The sequence below is a fragment of the Caenorhabditis briggsae genome (genome assembly GCF_000004555.2).
Source record: "Caenorhabditis briggsae complete genome, chrV, whole genome shotgun sequence".
NCBI classification, from domain to species: Eukaryota; Metazoa; Nematoda; class Chromadorea; order Rhabditida; family Rhabditidae; genus Caenorhabditis; species Caenorhabditis briggsae.
In genome coordinates, this window is record NC_013488.2 from 11,492,219 (window position 1) to 11,517,545 (window position 25,327).

Genomic DNA, 25,327 nt, shown 5'->3' on the forward strand with positions numbered 1-25,327 from the left:
CCAATGCGCATTTGGCATGAAGTCACACGCTTTCCAGTTATAAATCTCTTTCTATCCCTGATTATTTTTGCTTCCGTTTTAAGAATCTAGCTACTCCATAACATTTCTGTCTTGTCGTATGTTTTTTCGATCTTTTTGACGCCGAAACAATTTGGTTTGGACCTCGATTAAATTGAGAGTAACTTTCTTGTCTCGAAGCAGAAAAAGATTATAAGTTGCCTTCTTGCAACTTATTTTCCAAACTTCCTCCCATTATTTTTTTTATACCAGATCAGTCTCTTTTTTCAAACCGGAATTTCCTTCATCTTCTATAATTCCACACGTATCTGATCTGACAAACCCAAAAAATGTCAATAAGAATAGTGTTCAATGTTCATGGTTCTCTCACGAAAAATATAGACAACGACTTCTTTAATAAATGTTTTTTTAATAAATTTCAGTGACCAATTGGTCGTTTTTTTCTTTTTATTGTGTCATAAACTGCCAATTATCCCAGTTCTCTGATTGTTCCAGCAATTTTATAGACACGCAGCTCACAGCCTAGGCTCTTCGTAATTCAATTTCTGATACCTTAGTATTTCCTTTTTTTCCGCTTTTCATTTGACACTTTCAGATATATAAGAAATGACTATAGACGAGTTTTTATCTACCGGCCAGCCCAGTGATTTGGTTCGAATTGTGTCGGCGATCCTTTTGACAATTGTGAGTTCTTCGTTTCTTAGATTTAATTAAAAAATACATTTTTCAGGTCAGTGTGTTTGGTTCCGTGTTCAATACACTAGTTTTTGTTTCTCTCCTACTGCGAGTCAAAAAGAAAGATGGCTTTCTGAAAATCTGCTGCACAAAAAGTTTCGGTAATGATATAGTGTGTATTGGATATCTTTTCTGGCCAATCCCAGTCACTTTTCTGTAAGACTTTTTTCTATTGTCTAATATTTCCTCATCAATGATTTTTCAGAAACGACTATTTCATGCCTCACATGTTCAATGCATTCATGGGTCAACTTGTTGGTTGGTTTGGTTGGAGTATAGGTGAGACATTTGCAATCAATTAAGTACGCTTACTTCCCTTCAGGTCCATTATCACAAGTTCTTCTGACGAGTAATCGAGTTTTGGCTGTTTTCTTTCCACATCTCTATCACAGAACATATAGGTTTGCACCGAGCAATGTGAGTTCAAGAAACCAAACAAAACTATTCTGAATCATGAATTTCAGGTAGGAATAGTAATTTGCCTCGTGCTATCATTTCTTCTTTTTATTGCATTTTTTCCTGGTTTGTTTCTTCTTGAACTGAAATGAAAAAAAAACCTGCTGATTTTCAGAAGACTGTCACTACTTGTACAGTCTAAAAGATATCGGATGGCTACCTGAAGAGAGTTTCTGTACTTCAGTCCGTCGTTCAATATTTATAGTGTCAATGATTATAATAGTTATTATTACTAGTATCTGTGGTTTCCTTCTGTTTTTTCGATTGATTGCCGACTCGGTTAGTCATGTTTGAAACTTTTGAACATAATAGATTTTGAATGGGTTGACGATCTAAAAATCAGAAAAACAAAAACAAGCGTCAATCAAAGTTTGGAGTTAAAATAAAAATAAATCTGATCAGTCAAACCTTGTGACTGATGTCTTTAATAGTTCCAGAACACAATGTCCACTATTCAATCGACGTCTAGAAAATCAAAAAACAAGAAGATTCTATTCCAAACTCTTACGCAAAACTTCTTGATCCTACTCGACACTCTTAATACTACAATGACTTATAAACTATTTCCGGTCCTATTTTTTCAATTTCTAACTTTATCATTTTCTATGGTTTTTCTTAGAGCTTTCGAAGGGTGAGTTTTTTGTAAGCCGAACACTGTAATTTTCTAAATTTTCAGATTTATAATGTACGCAATGAATGAGCGAATCAACAAAGGTGTTCGTGCACTACTCGGTTATAAAACGACGGACCAACTGAAAACTTTACAAGGAGCTCCTTCGATGATGATATGGAATGTATCGAGCACTTCAAGACATATGAACTGATAAATTTTTTGTTTAACTTAATAAACTTGAAAAATGAAACTCGTATGTATCATTAAGTAAACCCAAAAAAACCGAGAACCATGTGCGGTTGCATACTATCATTTTTTCGTTTCTGTGTGAAAAGAATCTATCGGCAACGCTTTTTTATCAATCACTCAATTGATAATTTACACGGGTGTAATATGTAAGAGTCTTGGCAACATGACGTTGAAACTAACATCTGAAACTTCTCTTCTATTGTTTCTGATCTTTTTTTGTATTTTGAGAACTGATTGTACCGAGTTTAGTGAGTTTAAAAACATTCTTGCTATTTAAACGAATTTTCTTTTTCAGCCTGTGGTCATTTAAATCTGTTTGACAGACCAGTAGGAGGCACAGTTTATGTTCCGAAAAACTCAACAGCTCCGTTTGCAATAGAGGCAAACTTTACTTGTAAATATGAAGCAAGTACAACAGCCATATAATGTTTTATAAAATGAATTCTTTCAGTTTTTTGTTCAAAAGAATGCGTATCTTCGACTGTCTGTAATAAACTCTTTATTGGATAAAGATGTGATCGAATTCGTTGATTCCGTTGGATACAAAAAGAATCTTACAGTGTAAACTTATGCTGAAAATTGTGTTATTTTCAAAATATATTTTTAGAATAAGTATTGCCAACGAGGAACTGTTTGCTACCGCTGGGAACGGATACGTTCGAATTCTAACTGGCCCACAAGGAAGATCAAAAGCCCTTCTTGTGTTTCAATGGTTAGAAAGTTTGTATGTTTTTAATACCCCAATGTGAATGTATTTTTTCAGTGCCAAATTCCACTTGGACAGCTAATTTGAAGAAAAATCAGAGTGGTACCAATGTAGATTGTATGGCCATTCAACAGGATCCAATTACTTTCACCGCCGAAGAAGGAGAAAAGGTAAGTTAATTTTTCTTTCACAATCTAAAATTTTTTAACAGATTGCATTGAATATAGCACATTCCGGATTCTTTCTTGATGAATTCGATAGTTATTTCATTTTCGACGGCCCAGATACAAGTAGTCCAGTTGTTGGAAGGTATGTAATTTCCCTGATATGTTCCCAAACTGATAAAAAATTTCAGAATGAGTAGCCATGTGGTAGTTCCATTCATTCCAACTAATCAATCTGTGACAATTATTGGTCTCACGAAGCAAGTTGTGTATTCTAACATAATAGCCAACATCAAATCCAGTTTGTTGTTTCATCGTATTCAATTATTTCAGAACATTTTTCAGATATTGGAGTCTATCGAAAATATCAAGCGGCAGTTGTTATTGATCAATATGGAGGACAAATGGATTCGATTAATCAAACAATAGCAGTAACATTTATTGCAAAAGATGCCAATCAACTTTATGTTAAATATTTGAAGTTTAATGAAATCGTAACAAAGTCAGAAGGGTTCGAAAACTGAATGAAGCATTTTCAGGAGAATGAAACATGCGAAATGAGAATAATCAGTGGAACGCCGTCTCCTGTTTCTAGGCGTCTTCTCAGTTATACGTAAATCAAACATTTTGAATGAAAAGAGAATCGAAATTCGAATTTTCAGACCAAGTTCACCACTTGATATATCTTTCCCTCAACAACTTCCGGATTCCCAATTTACTGTAGAACTTACAGATTGCTCTATTTATCTGATTATAACAAAGAACATGCCAGGTTGAAAAATATTAAAAACTTTTGATTATTTGCATATAATTAAACTATGTTCAGACAACTTTTTCATGGTGTCTGATGAAAGAATCGGATATGTTTTCACACCAAGTTTCCTCAATCCACAGCAATCTTCAGATTTGAATTTTACTCTCAGTAAGTCTTTATTTTGAAGTTTGTAGGTATACTTTTTTGAATATTGAGGCAGCAATCAATCTCGTCATTTTTCAACAACCGTTGAATCTGTGACAGTTTACAACCAACAAATTCTGTCAATCACCGTGTTTACTACAAAAGGATTATCAGCAATGAGCACTGTGTTAGTTTTCTTTTTTTAACTTCTACTTGAAAAATTAATTTAGAATAACTGGCAATCAAACTGGAGGAGCCGCCGAAGGAATCGGAGCATCTGTTAATATAAATTTCTCAGGATCGGCGAGCAACGGAGAAGCAAAAGTTCGATATCATATTTCAAAGATCTCAGGTGAGCTTCTAGTGTTGACGAGAGAAAGAAAAGAGACTTATCATTTCAGAACATATTACCAGTCACATCAAAATTGTTCTCTTCATCTGCACACTTTTCAATATCTGGTAGCAGATGTTTTTTTATCAAATTGTGTCTCTACTAACAATACCATTGCCTTTTTCCTTTCTCCTTCATTTTCCGCACCGTTTTATATTGTTTGCTTTGCACCACGCTGTTAGATATACCGTGTGCATAAGAGAGACAGTGGTCAGATAGAGAGAAAACGAATAAAACACATTTGGTTTTGCTTCACCCTCTACCATTTTGTACTTCTGAACAGATAGAATTTCCAATATCTTATTCAGGCCTCTTTGAATATTCCCTTTCTTCTTTTTTCATTTCTGTCTCGTGAGAAAGTCATTTAGCATTTTGTATAGAAAATATAATTCTCAAAAACATGAAGAAAAATGCTTGATAATTTTCAAAGTGTTTTTTTTGAAACGCTATGAAGATGTGCCTAAATAACCATAATACTACAGTAACGTAATAAAACTACAATAGTCGGAACGCGATAGCTATAAATTGCACTACTGAGTCGCTACTCAGCTGTTCTTGTTTTCCATCGGAAAAAACGCGGGAAAAATATTATTTCGAAGAACGTTCCGGAAAAAACACCGTGATTTTGATTTCACAACTTCCAGGTCGAATAAACACTACTCTGCAAAAAAGCAAAATAAATGCTGTCCATCCATTCATCGTGCCAAAAAGAGACTGAACTTCATCTGTCCATTTTCTGACTCTCACTTTTAAAATCTAGTTTTTCAAAAAAGTACACACCTACTCCCATTCAGTCATACTACACTTTCAATAATTAAACCCTTTCCCTTTTCCCTTTTTTTCCGTTTCCTCTCTAAAATGTTCAGTCACCTGGTTTCTCTTGGTTACCAAAAGGGAGAGAGTCAAGAGACGCAGACCTTTTTGTGGCTCTTTCGGAGAGCTTGTTATGCTGTCCATAGCAGTATAATTTGGAATTCGTAGGGGGAGAAAACTTGCCCAAATATTTTTATATGTAACAAGATTTTGTTATTAGCCATACTTTCCCTTGTTTCGACTTTTTCTGATAGTGAGTGATTCCGTGTTGTGATTCTTAAAATTTTAACTAACTATAAATTTGACAACTTCTAAAGAACCCTAAAAGGCGCAATTTTACTTCTTTTCATAATGGGTTTCGAAATAGAGTCAGACATGCATAACACTATTTTTTTCGCTTTTGCTTCCAAAATTTTACAACTCCTAAAATCTGAATCTTAAATTTTTCCTAGGTGACAGTGCATACTTGTAAGATACTTGTAAGAATCTAAATGAAGATAAAGAAAAATTCAAGAAAATAACAATTTTCGAATTTTCTGAATTTCAGAATGTGTTCTATCAGAAAAAGACATATTTGGAAATCCCGAATTTTTGTTAAAGTCGAAGCCAACGTTGGCAAATGTTAGAATCCCGAAGCCAATGTTAGAATCAGACATACAGCTAGATTTTTTTTTCCAGAAGTTCTTTGGTCAGAAACTGCACTAAAAAGTCACGAGGGACATTCTGGACAGCTCCCGTTTCTCTTGAAAACAATAATTTGTTCTGAAAGCCATTTTTGTCTTATATGTTGTTGATTTTGCAATATCTTAATCATCTGCTAAAGGATTATAAACTTAGAAACGATTTTCGAATTTTTAGAAACTCACAAAACCAATAAAAATGTTTTTCCATTTCTTTTCACTATTTGTCTGATTTTCTTTTTTTTTCGAAACCAGAGGGAGATCTCTAGTAATCGAATTGGATTCCAAGTTGGAGTTTTTCTCTATTCTGTTACATCGTTTTCTCCATTCTTTATTCTGTTTATTCCAATCCGTTTAAGATGTTTTGTGTCATCATCACTCTAGTGAGAATTATCCTAATTATTTTTTGTTTCGTGACCTAGAGACTCTATTAACTCGTTGCTAAGATGTTGCCACCGTTGTTGGACACTTCTCATCTCATATGCTTTTTCTTTTCTCTATTTTTCCTTATTAAGTCTCTTCTTCTTTCTTCTTTTCTCTATTTCCTTACTTTGTCATTTTCTATCTTTGACCTTTTTTCGAAGCCCCATTATTTACACATGCTTATCAAGAAAGACACGAAGCCACACCTACATATTAATTGTGCCCGTCTTTTGCCTTCTGCAACAATCGATGTCTGCCAAGTGTTCACTTGGAAATCGTTTCACTTTACCATGATTGGTTTATAGTTTATTATTTGTTTAAGAAAAAGGACATGGCCATTTGCATGTTTGGTCTTGGTTTTTCCTTTCCAACCTTCTTCTCTTTTTCATAAACCGGTCTTCTCATCCCTTACATTCCCATTTGTTCTATTCCAGAATAATACCGTCTTACCCTTCATCAAATGTAAAAAGATGTTCCCGATTCGCTGCATTAGACGACGGTCCATGGATTTTATTCTGAAGGTAATAAACGTTGTTTTTTTCAATTCTTGAAATCTGTTAAATTCATTGTTTTCAGGGGGTTATTCTCACAACGATATGTTTGTTCATTGTCCATATGACCTCATCTTATCCGAAAGGAGGGATTAGTCAAAGGACACTCGATTCTATGCAAAACCAGCAACAGACGCCTGTACCTGTAAAGAAAAGAGAGAATTTCGAGGAAAGCATTGATAGCAATGTGGAACAACAATCAAAGAAAGATGTGAGAATTGTTTGCGAAGAAAATGTCATTTTTGAAATGATTAATATTTCAGAATCCATTTGTTGCCCAGCCAACAGTGAAGAGTTTACAGCCTGCTGCAAAAATGGATCGTCCTTCTAGAGAAGTGAATTTTTTTTCTTTTTAAAAAATTTAATTAATAATGAGTCGATTCAGGAAGAATTCTACAAAAATGTTATAATCCATTTCGACCTAAAAGGAGCCCCACCAAAAGTGGATTACTTCCTGGAAATGTTGAGATTGATTGCGAAAGGAGGAGCCACTGGGATACTTCTAGAATGGGAGGATATGTTCCCATGGACTGGAAAATTGGAACAATTCAAAAATACAGATGCTTATTCGGATGATGATGTTGATTCAATTTTGAATGAAGCTAAGAATCTAAAGCTAGATGTGATTCCTTTAGTTCAAACTTTTGGACATTTGGAATGGATTCTAAAATATGAGGAGATGCGAAAGTTCAGAGAGAATGACGCTTATCCACAAGTTTTGTGTCTTGGAAACGAAGAAGGAGTTGAGTATGTGAAGGAGATGATTCGTCAGGTTGTGAAGAAACATTCCAAATATGGTATTCCATTTTTCCATATTGGAGCTGATGAGGCTTTTGAGGTGAGTTAGAATTAATGATCTTAAAGGTGGGGGGACAGGAGATTTTTCGTAGTTTTTTTGTAGCTAGAGTATGCATTCTACCGTCACGGTGTACAACGCTTAATGTCACTCTGCGTACAGCTGTCGTCCTCGCCTTTATGTATGCAATCGGACGACCGCTTTCTCTTTGCCCGTGTAGCTGAGTCGGTAGCGGCGCCGCACCCTCAATCCTCGCCCCACACGTTCAACTCCTCGAGGGGCATATTTAAACGAAATTTCGAGAACATTAATTTTTTCATGTCCCCCCACCTTTAAAAAATCTTTGAAATTTTTTAGTTTGGAGTTTGTCAAGAATCTCTGGATTGGATTAAAAAGAATGGAAAGACGGGAGGAAAACAGTTGTTGGCACTGGCTCATCTGAAGGCTATTGCTGAGTTCGCCAAACAAGAAATTAATGCGGACGCTCAGTGAGTTTATAATTTTCAAATCCCCGAAAATTAAAAGTTTCTCAGAATTCTCGCTTGGCACGATATGCTCAAAGACTTTGACCCGCGTCTTATCAAAAACCTGGAACTGGGTCAAATCGTTCAACCCGTAGTTTGGGATTACTCCGAAAATATTATAACATTGAACGGTAAGCTCTGAGAATATGATAATTTGTGAAATCAGTTCCTTCTCAGACTACATCTTCTCCACACTGGCGGATAACTTCCCTACCATGTGGGCCTCGTCGGCTTACAAAGGAGCAAACTATCCATCAGCATCTGCATCAGAAGTGAGACATTACGAAACAAATAATAGAAACTGGATTAAAACCAAACAGGTGAACAATTGTATGAAATCAAAAATTACATTAAACAAATCAATTTAAGGCACAAGAGAGAAAGTTCAAGAACGGACTCCAAGGTATAATCATCACTGGATGGCAGCGCTATGATCACTTGGCTGGACTTTGTGAGACGCTTCCAATTGGAACAGCTTCCATGATGCTGCAAATGCAAATCGCTTTGAATGCTCCATCTACCGACATGGAAACAACTAGGCGGCAAGCTGGGAAGCTCTTGGGATGTCAAGGTTTTAATGTGGATGGAGTTACCATCGTCAGTAATCAATGCAATTATAAAGGTGATTATTGTTTATCTATTCCGGAAAAATTATGTTTCTTTCAGGATTCCAAACTTATGTAATTTATCAAAGTGAAGTGCCAAATCTATTTAGTAGAATCAATGGAGAACTGGGCAAAAATCATCATTTGATGGGATGGGCCAATCGCTACAACAAGAAATACAATATCTCTCAAAACTGGTATCACAAGGAAATGCTTCCATTTGTTCAATCACTTGTACAACAATATGAACGAGTTGAAAATGATCTCAGGTATCTTTAAAAGTAAAATAAACAAGGAATCACAAATATTTTCAGAGCATCAATGAAGGATCTGTTTTTCGACAACACAATTGACGAGTTTATATACGAGAATCTCGGAGAAATGTCAGAGAAACTCCATGGCTATGTGGACGAAATTCAACGACTGGATAAACTTCGTGCTTGGCCAAAGAGGCATTTCCCTATCAGGAAGTAGCTCTAATTGTTAATTGTGAGAACTTGCCAATCGGGTCGTTTGAGCTGAAAATGCCACGGACACTGTTCGGGTTTCCTTTTGTGTTATCCTTGTTTACAAGTTTGAAATAAATTTAATTTTTTAACTATATTATCTCTCTTTTTTTAACCACTGTCAACTTCCGGAGACAACAGGTTTATTTGCAGAGGCAACGAGATCGGCTCACACAGTCTGCATTTTTGCGTGAGAGTGTACGCAGTACGTTGACTACCGTAGCTAGATGCAACGTGTCGCTGGCGCCTCTCTGCGACGTGCCTAACCTCATTCATTGTAAAAAAGATGATACCTTCGCGATCCGACAGCGACGACGATAAATACGTTCCAGCTGGACTATTAAACAGTGCAGATAATGTAATTTCTTCAATATACTGGTCAACTTTTTTTTTTCTGATTGGACTTTTAGACGCTCGGAAGAAGTGCCGTAAAGGCCAATGAGATCTGCGAGTTTTACCATCTCAACAAGCCTGTAACAGCTAAAGATGGTCTGTTTCTTTTTAATCTGCTTGATTTTTAATGTTTCTTTAAGAAAAGATTCCGAAAGAAACAAATGGCTTTGTCGATTTGTCAGGAGAAATTAAAGCAGAGCTTCCACCAAAGCCAGCTTCCATCCCGTCATCTCTCCCAAAGCCACCGCTTCCTACAGCTCGCCGGGTGTTAACTATTCAACCGGGAACTCAGGCACCAATGCTACCCACTGATGAACCCAGAACGCAAGCACCTCCACCGAGAGCTTACGCTCCACGAGCCATTCAAGTGCCACAGGTAGACTTGAAGAAAGTTAAAATACCGTAACTGATGAAATTTTCAGAACATGTATCGATCAATGCTTGGTCCAGTACCTCCTCCAGCTATGCTCCCAGTCGGAAGCCCAATGTATCCTCAACAGCGGCCAATTCCATATCATCCGACATATATGCCAGTAAAAATGCCCCCATCAACTATTCTCTCCCAACAAGCAATAATCAATGCAAGCGTGAGTGTTTCGTTTAGTACTTCCTATGACGAGAGCATAATTTTCAGATATACGGTAATCCTTACATGACTCCTATCTCCTCACCAATGAGCGCTATGAGTTCAATGTATTCTCCGGGAATGGTGATGGCCCCCAATTTACTACCATTCATGCATCATCCTAACTCGATTCAAGCTCTCCATTCGCCACCACACAAACCAGAATTAGAACCAATTATGCCACTACCGGAAATCAAGCCAAAAATTTCACCAGAAACAAAAAAACGTTTGAGAGAAGAAGCTGCTGCGAAACTCAAAGCTGAAAGAAATGCTCGGAAAGCGTTGCTGAAGGCACAAAAACTTGCAGAAAAGGCCAAGAATACTGCTACGAAGAAGTTTGTATTTTTCTGATTTCATAACATTTTTTATTCTAATTTTCAGAAAGAAAGAGACTGTGATTGCCGAATCTGGTTTAAGAAAGTTCGGAACCTTCTCGGTAACAAAATTTAAATGATACTTAACACAGATACTTTCAGAAAGATATGTTTGTAATTCGTCTCAAAGATGTTGATTCATTCAGTCGTAATAACGAAATTTGGAGAATCGATAATCATGTAATGATTCAAAAATTCTGTGGTGTTCCTTCAATTCGAGCACCAGCAAGACAATTCCAATCAACAAACAGATTGGCAGGATACGATGCTCGTGCTACGTGGCGCATGTTCATAATCAATCCCGATGATGTAGAAATCGAAAAGTACGGATCTGAGGTCACCATCCACAAATTCCCCGAGATTACGGTACTTCGCGAAGCAAAACAGTTGGCTGAAATGAAGGATACAGCATTTGTAATCTGCAATATCGTTCTCTAAATTTAAAGGAATTTTTATTTCAGAATAAAATCGAGAAAAGCGAATATGAGGAGAAGATGCATGCGCTGAAAGTGAAACAGTATAATAAAGTCAAAGAAAGACTCAGGAAGAGACTTGAGCGGAAACAGAAGAAAATGATAATGAAGAAGATGCATCAGAAAACTTCTTCAAATCGTTCAAACCAATTCATTGATGATTCTTCTGTATCGAAAAGTTATTACGGACACTCATCCAATTATTTGACTGTAATTATTTATTCATTACAATATTCAAAAAATAAGGAATTTTAGAACGATGAATATGTGTGCCGAGATGTTTTGAATGGTTTGTTGGATGCATTGGATGACGAAGAATATGATCTGGAAGGTAGTATAATGTCCACTGATGAAGGTAGCTGTTTGAGTGATGAAGAGGAGGATGGTGAAGACAGTGAGGATACAGAGGAAGAAAACGAGGATGATGCAGATGCTGGAAGTTTGATTTCAATGGACAGCTACTCAGATGGTTTCGAGGATTTTGTGGAATACGTGGATCCCAGCAACTCTTTCCCCGTATACGAAGAAGGAGAACTACCGCCCGTTGCATTTGAAGTGGTCATCGACTGAGCCACTAATTTCTGTTTTAACAGTGTTCTATTTTTTCTTGTATTATCAATAGTTTTATGTGCACCCAGTTGCTACACTCGTATATAGTTTTGTTGAGAATATAATCAATTGTACGTGTACCTCTATGCATAATCTTTAGCTGATGAACGTGAAGATTTTGAAAAGTGATAAGAATAAAATGAAGATCCGATTGTTTATTTCTTATCACTAGCACTATCACTAAGCTTCTTCGTCTACTAACAGCTACTAACCCACAATGTGCGTCACGAGACCAAGTTTGAGAACAGCTCGGAGGTATTCCAGAAAGGAAGTCTTTGAAGGGACGATGTAAATTTTCAGATCCAGAAAAATATCTACTAACCAACAAGACCATGGGCCTCCGGATTATTGGAGCAAGCTAGCACATTCGAACTTCCGCTCTACCGTGTTCGAGGTGAGGTTATCCTAACTTTAGAAAGCTTTTGAATTTTATTCTGCATTTCTTAAGAACCGTGTTCATGTATGGGTCCTACCACTCAGTCTCTCCCAATCTAAATACGGTGGCAGAAAGCATCCATCATCAGCATGCACACTGATAACTGTACAAATTGCGCATGATTTCATAACGTAAGTTTTTAAGGTTTTATTACATCAAGAATACAAAAATTACAGACAAGGCATCCGAATGCCATCAACCACTCCTCGAGAATCTCAAAACCTCCCACTAGCAGTACTAGACGTTCTCATCAATGGAATAGTGGATGGAAATGAGACTCATGAAAAAGCAATGGCAGCGAGAAGAAATGGATTCAATGGAATTTTGAAAAAGAAACATCTAGATGAAATGCCGGTTGTGGAATGTGGATCAATGTTCCAATTTCTGAAAAAGACCCAACGGGACACATTCACTGTCCCAGAAGCGATTCAAGTTCAACGGCCAGAGATGCATGAAGTCGACTATCGATGCTATTCCGGAGATTTCATAAGCAATCTGGTGACAGCTATGACGATGGCCGTTACTAGTCCTTATCTCTGTAAAGTCGACAGATTGCCAATTGGAGTTCTTGCTTTCGAAAGAGCAATGTGTTTTATATACGATCGACCGACTCATTCGATTCTCCTTCTGGATACTCATATGCATTTCAAAGGAAGAGCTGGAAGTGTTCTGTGCGTAGCATCGTTTGAGGATATCACTGATTTCATTGTTGCGGTAACCAAACTCGTTTTTCATGAAGTTTGCAAATCAGCAGATTATTCTGGTGTATGTTGATTCGTGTTTAGTACCATTTCATATTGATTTTGTTTCAGCAGTTCGAAATAACATGTCTGATGCTAACAAGTTTAATGAACAAGGTTCACAAAGGGAACATTTTCCTCCCAGTGAAACCAACCATGATGAGAACGCCTTCTGCGAGGCCGTTAAGACCCATTCGAATCAAAGCCAAGTAGAATTCAAGATTAATAATTATTCAAATAAATGTTCGATTTTCAGGAAAATGGTGTGTGTTGGGCACGAGCCGGAGGACGAAGACAGCGGATACGAAAGTGCTAGCTAACTAACATTGAATAAACAATTTAATTTAATTTTTTTCTTAAAGGAAGCAAATACAATCCAGGGCAGGGGAAAAGGGGATACTGAAGCAGTAATCCGTAGAGATTTTTAAATGATACAGATATCGTTTGGATATTAAAATAAAATTAGTAGATCAACATGTATGAATAGTTAAAAAAACAAACTTGATTAGAAGAACAAGTAACGGCACCCGCCTTCGTTGTTGACTGTGAAACCTTGGATTGGTGCGGAGATGTAAAACTTTGGAGTCTCGGCTGGAGCTGGAGTATTTTGTTGCGCTGGAAGCTGCTTTTGTTGTTGCTGCTGGACGACTTGATGTTGAATTGGTTGCTGAGGGATTTGTCTGAAGATTCGAAATAGGACCATGAAAAACCAAAAAGCGACAAATGCAGTATTTAACTACATCACTTGAACGAATGAATTTTTCGAAAGAATGAAACAACTAACTCTTGCACTTTGTCCTCTCGAAGTCTCTTGATTTGAGGAGCGTCTTCGATTTCGTCCCAAGTGGCACAGCGGCGCGATCCAATCTGACAGTCCATTAAAGCAATCCTCCGCTGAAATCAAAGCATTTTCATCTTGGGAAAAGTTAAGCGGCGCTTCGGTAAAAACAAAAAAAGTAAGGAAGAAGTGAGAAAGACCAATGGAGAAAATGACGACGGTGACACAGTCTACTACTCGTTCTAGTTCCCCTTCATGGGCGTTGATAAGCAACCAAACAACACGAAACGACAACAAGCGATAAGAAAAATATTGAATGAAATTGTGAATGTGTTTCATCTGTTTCAGCAATAGAATGAAGAGCTTTTGTCGATTAATCTGGATCGAGAAAAACGAGATATAATTTCAGGAAGACGAGGAATGTGAGTCGAATTTCCTTAAACAGCACATGCAATAGTTGAATAAGGGCCGTCTCAAAAAGTGTCTCGAAAAGTGTGAAGATCGGATTTTCGAGAACAGAAAAGCAGAAAAGTTTGATGTTTGACCAGCTTTTTGTGAGAGGTTTAGAAACTGGGCATAAATTTCTACTGACCGAAAATTAATAAGAGTAAATTACAAAGTCTAAAAGATGAAAGGCGAATGTAATTGAAAAATTAAAAACATGATAACAGTTCAGTTATGAAGCGAAGTGCCTAGATTTTGAATTCGAAATTTTAGGTTTTTCTTTCGAAGAAACAAAAAGGGTTTTCGAATTTTCTTTCATTAACAGTGTACTGATTTGAACAAAACATTGAACTTTATAAATCGAATGTTCGAATTTATATTTTTCTATGAAATGGGTCAAACAAAACGATAGTAAACCCAAAAAAACACCGAATTCAAATGGTATTTGTCGCAATTGTCGCAGAGAATGTGGATAAGAAGACCAATGAGCGGAGCGAGAGAGTGTGAAAGACGAAGAGAGTCGAGAAAAGTAACAGAGGTCAGACGGAAGAAAACTGGCGGATGTGTGCTGTACTGATGGAATAACAAAGGGCTCGACGAGGGGAACGTTGTAAAAACAGCTGAAGATCTTTGTACGAGAAATTGAGAAAAAACATTAGTTGAACAATAGTTTTGAATTGTTTTTAGAAAAACAGTGTAATTTCCTTTTTTCAATTACCGCTGGAAATCGAATTTCAGAGCGCTGGAGCGTATTCACATCGCCCCTTTCTTTTGCGCGGATGTTTAAAATCTAAAAATCATATTGAAATCTTTATTAGAGAAACAGAAAAATAAACAATAGAATTGAGCAGTTTGGTGGGATGAATATCTTTGAAAGTCGCAACAGGTTCACTCTCAATACATTGAGATTTGTATATGAGCAATTTTCAATTTTCAAATTTAAAAAAAAAACGAATACAATTTATAGTTTGAAATCAAGAACTTCTTGATAAGATATTCAGAAAGACTGGGGTGAAAAGTGGCAAAAGAAGAAGAGTGTGAAGAGACATGTGGAATAAGTAAGTAAAACGAGAATTGGTCATTTCGTGCTGAAAAGATCGGATTGGTTTGAAAGATTTGATAGGGGGTGGATATGTGAATGAAATAAAAAAGAAATATAAATTACTAGATATCTAAATAAATAGAAATTTCCGTTTACAACTTGTTCTTCGCGAGTCTATGCCTCTTACGAAGACAGCAAACTCCTTGCATGCACTGAGAATATCCACTTCCACATCCACATGATCCTCCGACTTGCTGGCACATTGTGATGGCTGGAGCTTGCACAAATTGGTATTGTTGCATGCACGATGGCTGGCAGGATGGTTGACATTGTGGAACACATTGAAGAACTTGTGGTGCCTAGAAAAAGTGAAACTTTAGCTATTCAGGAAGACTTGATAGATTGATAGAAAAATCTAGACGAATTAGCCAACCTGGCAAGCTTGTCCACAAATTAGATTGGATTGAACAACAATCACTTGTTGCTGTTGGTTTCCACACGATTGTTGGCAGCTATTTTGGCATGCAGAAACACATTGCACATTTGATCCGCATGTTTGCTGAAAAGTTTAGATTTCAACTAATTATATAATAAAACCTACTTGACATTGTGGTTGGCAAGACTGAACGCAGTTGTTCTGTTGTGGTTGCTGGACAACGATCACCTGAGAATCGGATTAATCTTTGAATGAAAAAAGAAAAGGATTTTAACCGGTTGGGCTTGCTGTCCACAGGTTTGTTGGCAACTTGGAATACAGGCTTGGACACATTGGGTGTTGCTACCACAGGACGATTGGCATGATGGCTGGCAGGCAGACTGACAGATGTTTTGAGTCTGAATGCATTGTTGAGAGCATGATGGTTGGCAGGCCGATGGGCAGGACGGTTGAGCATCTTGGACAACTACAACTGGTTGTTGCTGTTGAACACACGAGGATTCACAGCTTGGGAGGCAAGCTTGAACACATTGGGCATTTGAACTGCATGAAGATTGACAGGATGGTTGGCAGGCGGCAGCACAGATAGTTTGTTGTTGAACACATTGTGGAGTACATTGTGGCATACATGAAGAAGCACAGGCGTTGGAAGAAGAAGTTGTTGGCTGCACGACGACAATCTGAGCTTGTTGTTGCTCAACGCAAGATGAGGAGCACATTGGTTGGCACGCTGGGGCGCAGGCCTGGAAAAATCATGTTTTAGGAAGTAGAACCTTTTTTGTGGTATTTACTTGTTGGACACAGCTTGGCTGACAAGCTGGCATGCAGGAAGATGTGCACTGTTGCTGAGGTGGCTGGACGACAACGATTTGGGCTTGTTGTTGTTCGACACAAGATGAAGAGCACATTGGCTGACAAGCTGGAGCGCAAGCCTGAAAAGTTTTGAAAACTGAAATTGTTCTGAAAATTGGAAAAAACTCACAGCTTGAACACAAGATGGTTGGCAAGCTGGCATGCATGATGAAGCGCATTGGTTCTGATTATTTTGTTGAACGACGACAACTTGTGGAGCATTGTTGTTGCAGTTGTTTCCAGAGCATCCGCTTGTGCAAGTTGGAAGACACGCTGGCATACAGGATGGAGCACATTGTTGCTGCGGTTGTTGAACGACGATGATCTGTTGCTGTTGCTGCTCAACGCAAGAATTGGAGCACATTGGTTGGCAGGCTGGAGCGCAGGCCTGGAATTCGTTGATTTCAAACAATGTTATCATGAATTCAAATTTGATTCTTTTAGAAGTTTTTCTCGTTTCACCCAATCACCTGATTCTGTGATTAGTAAACTTTCTATTTCGGACGAAAAGGGCCGCTGGCGAGCGGCCCGTTGGCGGGTGACGGATATTTTCAGACGACCTGCCCGAGATGGAGTCGAAATGATAAACTATTTTGGTCAACTGTTGATGTCATCCAAGCATAGGTTCAAAATGTTTTCAGATGTCAAACTGACCTGTTGGACGCACGATGGTTGACAGGATGGCATGCAGGAAGAAGCACACTGTTGTTGTGGTTGTTGCACGACAATAATCTGCTGCTGTTGCTGCTGAACACAAGAATTAGAGCACATTGGTTGACAAGCTGGAGCGCAGGACTGAAATTCCTACAGTTCAAAAATGAAATTTTTAAGAAACGAACGCTTTGGACACATGATGGCAAGCAAGCTGGCATACACTGAGAAGAGCATTGCTGTTGTGGTTGCTGGACAACGATGATCTAGAAGAGAGAAACATATTAGGGGTTTCACATATTTTAAAAAAAACCTGTGGCTGAGATTGCTGTTGTTGGCATTGATTGCATGATACTTGATAGCTCAGAGCACCGCATCCACAGGAAGAGTATTGCATTTGAAGAGTACCACAATCACAAGATGGGCTTGAGATTGATGGACATCCACATTGTGTTTGGAGCATATTGGCACAGTCGCATTGTTGAACCTAGAGATTTTGGATTACTGTAGTTTTTTTTTTGAAAGGCTGGTACCTGAATTTGAAGAGCAGCACAGTTGCATTGAGACTGAACCTGTTGTGGACAGCATGAGTTCTGAGCAGCAAAGCAGCATTGACGTTTTGCCCTACTCACAGCTGCTGTCTCATTTCTAGTCTCTGGTCCTTCCTTTTCTTTTACCTGAAATAATATCCATTTTTGGTGTAGTTATTTTTAGGTCAATAATTTCTCCCATTTTTTGACACTCTCTTTTTTCGACCCTGATATCCTTTTCTCGGCTAAATATCATGAGATTTTCTCTTTCTTTCTTTCTCACAAAAACTATGCGAATGGTCTCGGGAGACGGATGAATTGAAGCTAAAGGTGGTGAGAGGAAGGGTCATGAGAGAGACAACAAAATGAACAGTCGTCAGGTGCGTGTTGAGTAAATACAGACAAACACATTACGGGGGCTCCTGGTGCACACTATTTTGGCTTGACCTTGGCTTCTGTGTCCACTTTACCCAAAGGGAAAACGATAGAGAGAAGCGGGGAGATGCGAAAAGTTTTTGCATGCTCATCTCATGAAGCGCCAGCTGTACGAATTCAAAACGATTTGCATGAGAAGACATGGTAGAAAAATTGAAATTCCAGTTTTTGAAGATTGTCAAAAAATATCTGTTAGAAGAAATCGGGTACTGTTGGTATCATAGAATTGAAGAGAGTAGGAATTGATGATAAATTACCGCAAAACCTGTGATGGAACTAGAGCCGATTTTTCTTGGTTCAGGCCAAAGATACCAAAAAGCTGTCAACTGATAAAATGTTTGTCATAACATCACCTAAATTTTATCAGTTGACACATCTTTGATATCTCTTATAGAAGTTGAGATAATTGAACTTAAAAACAGGGTCACCTTCTATCAAAGTAGTTACGGTAATTAGTTTTCAAGGTGACGGGGATTACTTTCCGGCACGTGCTGTACAGAAAAGAGAATTAAACAATTTTCAGAGATATCTTCAAATCTTTAAACCTTATAACCTCAAAGTCATCACCATCAAACTGATAGCCAAAAATATAATTCTTATAACGCTCTTCCACTTTAGGATCTTCGAGGAACTCCTCAAAATTTTAGATCACCGTATTCTCATATGACTCAGTTGAAAAAATCAAAAAACAGATACCGTCGAATTAACCACATGGAAAAACTAGATCTCTAAATCCTGTTCAAAATCGATTTCAAGAAGCTCCTCGAAATTATAAACTACCGTATCCTTATAAGACTCATCTGTAAAAATCAAAAACAAAGCCTTATCGAATTAACCACACAGAAAAACTAGATCTCTAGATCCTGTTCAAAATCGATTTCAAATTGCTCCTCGAAACTTTTGACTACCGTATTCTTACAGGATTCAATTGGAAGGATCAAAGAAAAACTAGATATTTTGTAAGCTATCGGTTTTTGGACAAACCGGAAAAAATGACGTTTGCCAATCTTATTTGATTTTTTTGAAATTCGAATCACCCACACCCTATTAACTAGACAATCTTGTTCGTTCTTTTTTGTTCGAATTTCAAAACACTATGTCTACAGTGCACCTTTAAACCTCTTGATCTTAGAATGTGGCGGTATGGTGGTGACTAGCCAAACACGTTTCTTGTCTCGGAGTTCTGCTTGTTTTTTCTAACAAGAAATAACAGACAAAAACCAAGTGCAAACAAACCCAAAAGTGATTGTTTTGTTTTTAGGTTTATTTTTTGTTCAGGAAAAAAAGCACTGTACCTCTTCAGTTTCCTTGGTAGCTGAAGTCGTCGTCGTCGATTTTGTCGTCGTTTCGGAAGGGGAAGTACTGCCAGGGGAAGTAGAAGGTACGGTAGTTGACTCAGATTTGGTTTTTTCATCTGTGGTAGCATATGCACCGGCCACAAGAAGGGCGAACAGCAAAGGTTGCCAGCGCACCATTCAGCCTTAATTTCAGGAAAATTTGAGTGAAAGATAAACTTTTAAGTTTGAAAGGATACTGTAAGATTTTCAGAAAAGGAAAGTTAAAAAAAAATTATTTCAAACATGCAAAAAACAAATGACTGAATTTTCAAAAGTCTCATGAAAGTGTGCTCAAACAGGAAAATGAAAACAGAACATGGCGAAAAGAAATAAAGTGAAGCCAGTTTCGAGCCGAGTGGACATTGTGTGTGTGCTTATTTGCTGCTTGGAGCTGGACAGTATTGAGGGGTCAGGGCGAGAGCAAAGGACAGACAGTTGGAGGAACAGAGAGTGTGCTCCGAGGTTGGCTTTGAAGGCGCCAGCTCCTCCCTTCTTCTCTCGGAACAAGAAAGAAGGAGAAGATAACTGACAACACACTGAAAAGCCCTTTCGATGGTCAGAGAAGGAGAGATGGAGTTAAGGAAGGGGAGGGGACTGTCCACCTCCATTTCGGCTTGTTTTTGAGGAAGCCATCCGAGATTGCCGAGTTAAAAATAGAAAAGTGGGTGTGGACTTTTGAGGAATAAGGAAAGGTGGTGATGACAAGACTAAGACAAGTGGCACATGAATATTGTTCGAGTATTTGTATATGAAAAAAATTGAGATGAAAGATTGCGTAAGGGTTTGTAAGAATTTGCAAAGTCTCTTCCGGTTATGGAAAATGTGACAAGATCTCCTCCAGATGGTTCTCTCTTATATGAAAAGTTCAAAATGATTCCTGAAATGTCTGATGGTGTTGTTTTTCAGAATATAGATTACAGGAATCTAGATACCGTAAAACCTGTAATAGAAGGGCTCCCTAACTTGCAACTTTCAGCCAATTTATCTCGGTTTCTGTCAAAGATATAAAAAGTTGTCGACTGATAAATTGTTCATCATAATATCACAAAAATTTTAAATTGACTGACTTGATATATCTTACAGTAACCGAAATATGAAATAGGTCAAAGTTGGCAGTCTGGGGCTCTTCTATTACAGGTTTTAATATTGTGGGTAATGGCAAGGGATACTGCTATACCGTGAAACCTGTATCAGAAGAGTCGGTTCTTCTATTACCTTTATTATAGGGAGACCTACTTAATACAGGTTTTACGGTAGCTTCGTTAGAGGAAACAGCTGACCAGATCTTGGCTTACTGTAGTTTTCTGATAGTGACAAATGGTGAAAAATTGAAGAAGATGTTTCTGTGAAAATTGTATTTTTTGTGCCAAATAATATGTATGGTCAACATATGATAGCGAAATTCTTAAATTAATTCTTAAAATGAGAAAAAATAGGTTTTCATAGAACCCAATACAAACCTTCTGCCAATTTATCTCCGTTCTTGTGAAAGACACAATAAAGTGGTCAACTCACAAAATGATTATTATGATATCAAAAACATTTTGTCAATTGATCACTTTTTGATATCTCATACAGGAACGTAAGTTGGCTCGAAATAAATGTTAGGAGACCCTCTCCCTCTCACAATCGGGTCTTACAGTATTTTTCTGAACAGAAGAAAAATGTTCCACCTGTAAAAAATATCATCCCAGCTTCCCCCGTTCTATAACAACAATCTAGAAGATCTCAATTCTTCCGACGTTTTGCTCTTTTTAACCTACTTCAGAATCTGCAACACATCGTATTCCCTCTAATAGAATCTCACTTAAATTGTCAACTTTGAGTTCAATTATCTCGATTCCTGTGAAAGACATCAAAAGGTTGTCAACAGATAAATTATTCATGATAATATCACCAATAGTTTATCAGTTGTCACATTTTTGATATCTCTTAAAGGAACCGAGATAATCGAGCTTAGAGTTGACGGTTTTGTGGGTATACGGTATGCAATGGAAATACGGTATGCAGCCTCCTGTTAAACTTCAAAACTGTCTTCTTCTCCTTTTTCCAAACACGTCACCCACTTGTTCAAATATTACAAACGAACGTTAATTAAAATATATCATTCGTTTCGTAATAAGTGCAAATAACCACCACCCGTCCTTTTCTGATAAGGAGCTCTCTCTCCCAAAATCGGTTTCGCTGCGGCATGTTCCCTCGAGTGTGCTTACCTCTTGGGACTCGTGTCTTTCTCAAGAGTTTCCAAATTTTTGAATGTTCGCATTATGTTCTTCCTATCATTTCAGGTACAATGTTTCTATCTCTTTTCCTCCCGTGTTTCCCCCCTCGCGCCATGACTTTTGGTCCCCCTTCCGGTGAGAGATTCTCTGACCCTCTTCGCGCCGAACAACTCCGAAATAATCCGTTTGACTCGTGGCCAGCAGCAGCGAAATGAGGAGCGCGAGAAAATCCTGAAACTGAATTGGAAACAATAGTAGACGGAGAGAAGGGTCACATCGTGTGTCTTTTTGGGAGAAGCCAACGAATCTTCCCAAATGAGTTTGCAGTTCAGATTAAAATGAGAAATAACAAACACCACTGGCTGCTGGCGATTGAGGGGAGGACTCACTTTCTACTGGAGATCATACAAAAGGGGGAATCACGCATTGCTAATCTAGATGATAGATGCTCACACGAATTATCAATTCTGGGTTTATTTTAAAAACTAATTCTGGTCAGCGATCGGTGGGAAAAGTTAATGAAGTCGAATTGGAAACAATCGGGGCGATTGAGGGAATAAGACAGAAAAGAATAACAATGATGATTTTGACAAAAATAATTGATTGGTTAAAAACAGAACTCATACAAATATTCGTTTGAGTGTACTTTAATGAGGAGAACATTGAAGGATAGATGCAGAATTCTGCAGAAGATGAGAATCATGATTACATCGTGGAAGTCGTTGGCTCGATTAGTGTCAGTTGGACGGCAGGGGAAGCTTGGTTTACGAATGCAATTGGTGGTTGCATTTGCATCATTGGCACTGAAGTTCATGGTGATTTCAAAAAATTTTAAGGATATTCAAAACTCACTCATATTTATAGTAGGAGGCTGCATTTGAGGAGTATAAACCATTGCCTGTTGGGGAGGCATTGCTTGCTGAACCAAAGTTCTGAAAACGAATCTGAATTATTAAAGAACATGCGAATCTACTTACGCTCTGTTTGGATCATTAACAAACCGAGTTCGAATGGTAACACTATCCGGAAGCTGGCCAAGGAGATGATAATGATAATCTCGATGATCTTCGATTCTAGAAGAGAACATATATTTTTTCTTTCAACCATTGGAAGATCTTACGCATGAATGTTACTTCCAAGCTCCTCCAAGTAATCAAGTTTTCTCTGGCTGAATCGAATTCTGTCTTCGAGGCGCAGGTTACTTTCGAGTGCAACGTCAAAAGCGCGAATGATATCTACCTCCGTCATTGAATCAGAAGAGTAGGCGACATCTACGTATTGACTGTACAATTGCAAATTGAACGGATCTATCGACATGGCTTTCTTCAACACCTTCTGCGCTAGACTGGGGTTACTTTTTGCTTTTAATTGATATCTCGCAAGTTTAAGACTATAAAATGAATGAAGATTTGGGGATGACTGGGAATCTTTTATGAGAGATTCATATTGATTGACAACGTAATCTGTAGCGGGGGCGTGTTTCTCATTATCCGATTTTCGCCGAAGAGTACCAAGATAACGTAGTTCAAGAAGCACATATCCAGGGTATTCCTGACGGAAACTGTCAAGGATGCGAAGAGCTGCATCGAAGTTATCTGAAGTAGGAATTGAGAGTTTCAAGAATATAGTTCGAACTCTTACCCATAGATTCTTCAAAACCAGCCTCACTAAGAGCCAAATTCATTGAAGTAGGACAATGAGTTTTAGCCTTTTTGTAGATATCTCGAGTCTTTGTTCTGGATTTAGTGTTTTTCCATGACCATCGAGCATACTTAATCCAAAACTCCTCATAGAGAGCACATGGAATGAGACATCTATCGAATAAAACACTGATACGTTTCTCATTGTTTTGTCCAATCTCGAAGTCCAAATAGGCCATCCAATTGACTAGCTGCGGATAATCCAGTGGCTTGACGTGGAAATACGGTCTCTTGATGTTGAGTTCGAATGGGGACCGAAGTTTACACTCTTCCATGTTTCTCAAGAAAATCTCGTTGCGTCGAGCGATAATCTCAGTACGCATAAATTGAAGAGCAGTTGGATCATGTTGGGCACTGTTCACTGTGATTGGGTAGGTTCCTTCTCCTGGCTCTGCTACGATGTTCAGCATGCCATTTTCAGTGGGTTGGCAGATGTAGCTCAATTGAACTTGGTGAACAAGCTCTTCGGCCTTAAACGAAGACAAAACTCATGTTACAAATATTAGAATTAACCCACCGGTTTGCCTAGTGCCTTGCATGTCATTCTCAAAATATCATCGTATTCCCGGTCGCTCAAAAGCAAGTGTGGTTCAACGGTGTTTAAGTACTGAACATAACGTTCCAGATGAGACTGAGCATGTAACGTTGGTGTTGAGAGAAGTCTGTCAAACAAAACGCCAATTCTACGACAGTCTGCTTTTCCAGTTTGCTTGCAGAGCTGGTCAATGTAAATCGCTCTTTCGAACCCGATCGCCTCAAGCCAAAGACGATCACTTTGATACTCCTCACCGGCAATATCAATCGCTTTGTCATACACTCTGAAAAATTAAATTTTGATGACATAAAGGGAAACTGTCCAAAGTGAGTAGTCTAAAAGTTTTATTGACTCACTCTCTGAGCGATTCCGGTGGGAAGGTTTTGATGCTTTTCACGTCTGCCAAGTATCCCAGCCAAAGATCAATCGACAGAGGAATACTGAGAATACCTTGCTCCCAAATTTTTTTTGCTTCTCCAATGTTGCCCATCTTCTTTTCATATTCCGCATACTTCTGCCAGAATCCATAGCAATTAGGATATCTCAAAAGGAATGATTTGTACTTCTCTCGAGCATACTCTACATCCTCCTGAAAACTGAAATCTTCATGAACAACATCAGTATTGAAAACGAACGCTTTGATCAACTTTTGCCAGTATGTTCACCCAATTCTCAAAGTCGCCAACATCAATTGGAGGAGTTGCGAAATGGCTTGCCACTGATGATCGTGATAACGAAGAATCTACATAATCAGATCCATGTCTACTACTACGCCCTCTTTGATGTCCGTCTGGTCTCCGATGACGAGACGAATTTGATCGTGAACGACTGAAATTGTATTGATATTTCTTTGTTGATAGTATAAACCCATGCAAAACATAGAAAATCATTTGGAAAGAAAAATAGGTATTTAGTGAAGATTATCATTATTATTATTATCGAAGTTTCTTCGTTGTCCCAATACAGTCATCCACAGCTCGTTTGGGTGTCCCAATCCTCTATTTTTGAAGCTAAATTTTGATTTAAAAAGAACTAAGCGGCGGTTTTTATTTAATTTTACAAAGTGTACAACACAAATAAATTATTATCATTTTTCATGTGCTCAGACTCGGTGAACGTTGAAGAACGGATATGAACGCAAACCTTTTCTGTAAAAACGACTTATGCAGAAAAACACCCAGAACTAGCGTTAGATTTGTTTTATCGTCACCCTGTCTACACAAAGTTTTTTTCTATCAAGAAGTATGCCAAATATCTATGAGCATGCACCCAGTGACTACATTTGAAAACTAACCTTCTTCTTCTACGATCCCGTTCTCTGTCCGAGTCACGGTGTCTTTCATCGCGGCGTCGATGGGATTCCTCCTTTCTTCTGAAAAAGTAACAAGCCTATAAATTGAAGATAAAAATTGTAGAACTAACTTTTTCTCTCGATAATAGTCGTCGGAGTCTGAACTAGATTTTGATCTGTCCCGCCCCATCTGAAAGAAGTCTTTATATGGAAAAAACTTCCGAATAAGCAAAAAAGATATTTCAGGGAAGGTAACACGACAAGATTCAACATCATTCAAATAGAATTTCAAATAT

At 38.0% G+C, this 25,327-nt stretch overlaps 8 protein-coding genes across 8 annotated transcripts; 5 read left to right on the plus strand and 3 right to left on the minus strand.

Annotated features, from left to right (window-relative positions):
* Nucleotides 1-624: 624 nt before the first annotated feature.
* Nucleotides 625-2,033, plus strand: Cbr-srx-117 (the record flags this gene model as incomplete). The annotated part of the gene is made up of 8 exons (XM_002636845.1): nt 625-702; nt 749-909; nt 959-1,032; nt 1,076-1,170; nt 1,218-1,275; nt 1,325-1,488; nt 1,647-1,840; nt 1,886-2,033. The coding sequence occupies 8 exons, from the start codon at nt 625-627 to the stop codon at nt 2,031-2,033; spliced, it is 972 nt and encodes a 323-aa protein (XP_002636891.1).
* Nucleotides 2,034-2,234: 201 nt separating this feature from the next.
* On the plus strand, nt 2,235-4,302 carry CBG09351 (the record flags this gene model as incomplete). Its single annotated transcript, XM_045237725.1, has 13 exons — nt 2,235-2,319; nt 2,367-2,476; nt 2,523-2,632; nt 2,679-2,791; nt 2,835-2,947; nt 2,989-3,086; nt 3,133-3,242; nt 3,287-3,452; nt 3,604-3,713; nt 3,768-3,863; nt 3,912-4,026; nt 4,070-4,191; nt 4,241-4,302. The coding sequence occupies 13 exons, from the start codon at nt 2,235-2,237 to the stop codon at nt 4,300-4,302; spliced, it is 1,410 nt and encodes a 469-aa protein (XP_045094070.1).
* Nucleotides 4,303-5,591: 1,289 nt separating this feature from the next.
* Cbr-hex-2 lies at nt 5,592-9,096 on the plus strand (the record flags this gene model as incomplete). Its single annotated transcript, XM_002636843.1, has 11 exons — nt 5,592-5,654; nt 6,581-6,667; nt 6,723-6,908; nt 6,961-7,032; nt 7,083-7,535; nt 7,851-7,981; nt 8,027-8,148; nt 8,195-8,337; nt 8,387-8,639; nt 8,684-8,891; nt 8,937-9,096. 11 exons carry the CDS (start codon nt 5,592-5,594, stop codon nt 9,094-9,096), a joined length of 1,878 nt encoding a protein of 625 aa, XP_002636889.1.
* A 318-nt stretch (nt 9,097-9,414) lies between these two features.
* Nucleotides 9,415-11,563, plus strand: CBG09349 (the record flags this gene model as incomplete). The annotated part of the gene is made up of 9 exons (XM_002636842.1): nt 9,415-9,486; nt 9,539-9,617; nt 9,662-9,897; nt 9,944-10,108; nt 10,156-10,481; nt 10,528-10,582; nt 10,623-10,934; nt 10,982-11,203; nt 11,249-11,563. 9 exons carry the CDS (start codon nt 9,415-9,417, stop codon nt 11,561-11,563), a joined length of 1,782 nt encoding a protein of 593 aa, XP_002636888.1.
* Nucleotides 11,564-11,819: 256 nt separating this feature from the next.
* CBG09348 lies at nt 11,820-13,098 on the plus strand (the record flags this gene model as incomplete). The annotated part of the gene is made up of 6 exons (XM_002636841.2): nt 11,820-11,857; nt 11,903-11,996; nt 12,051-12,169; nt 12,215-12,803; nt 12,851-12,987; nt 13,035-13,098. 6 exons carry the CDS (start codon nt 11,820-11,822, stop codon nt 13,096-13,098), a joined length of 1,041 nt encoding a protein of 346 aa, XP_002636887.2.
* A 185-nt stretch (nt 13,099-13,283) lies between these two features.
* CBG09347 lies at nt 13,284-13,657 on the minus strand (the record flags this gene model as incomplete). The annotated part of the gene is made up of 2 exons (XM_045237726.1): nt 13,284-13,458; nt 13,563-13,657. 2 exons carry the CDS (start codon nt 13,655-13,657, stop codon nt 13,284-13,286), a joined length of 270 nt encoding a protein of 89 aa, XP_045094071.1.
* A 1,537-nt stretch (nt 13,658-15,194) lies between these two features.
* Cbr-pqn-13 lies at nt 15,195-19,421 on the minus strand (the record flags this gene model as incomplete). The annotated part of the gene is made up of 11 exons (XM_002636839.1): nt 15,195-15,401; nt 15,476-15,601; nt 15,644-15,706; nt 15,754-16,221; nt 16,270-16,410; nt 16,461-16,718; nt 16,985-17,125; nt 17,170-17,247; nt 17,295-17,468; nt 17,515-17,658; nt 19,242-19,421. The coding sequence occupies 11 exons, from the start codon at nt 19,419-19,421 to the stop codon at nt 15,195-15,197; spliced, it is 1,980 nt and encodes a 659-aa protein (XP_002636885.1).
* A 236-nt stretch (nt 19,422-19,657) lies between these two features.
* Nucleotides 19,658-25,221, minus strand: CBG09345 (the record flags this gene model as incomplete). Its single annotated transcript, XM_002636838.1, has 11 exons — nt 19,658-19,808; nt 22,215-22,308; nt 22,358-22,437; nt 22,483-22,578; nt 22,626-23,100; nt 23,147-23,675; nt 23,723-24,023; nt 24,097-24,329; nt 24,376-24,568; nt 25,035-25,112; nt 25,163-25,221. 11 exons carry the CDS (start codon nt 25,219-25,221, stop codon nt 19,658-19,660), a joined length of 2,289 nt encoding a protein of 762 aa, XP_002636884.1.
* Between the last annotated feature and the right edge of the window lie 106 nt (nt 25,222-25,327).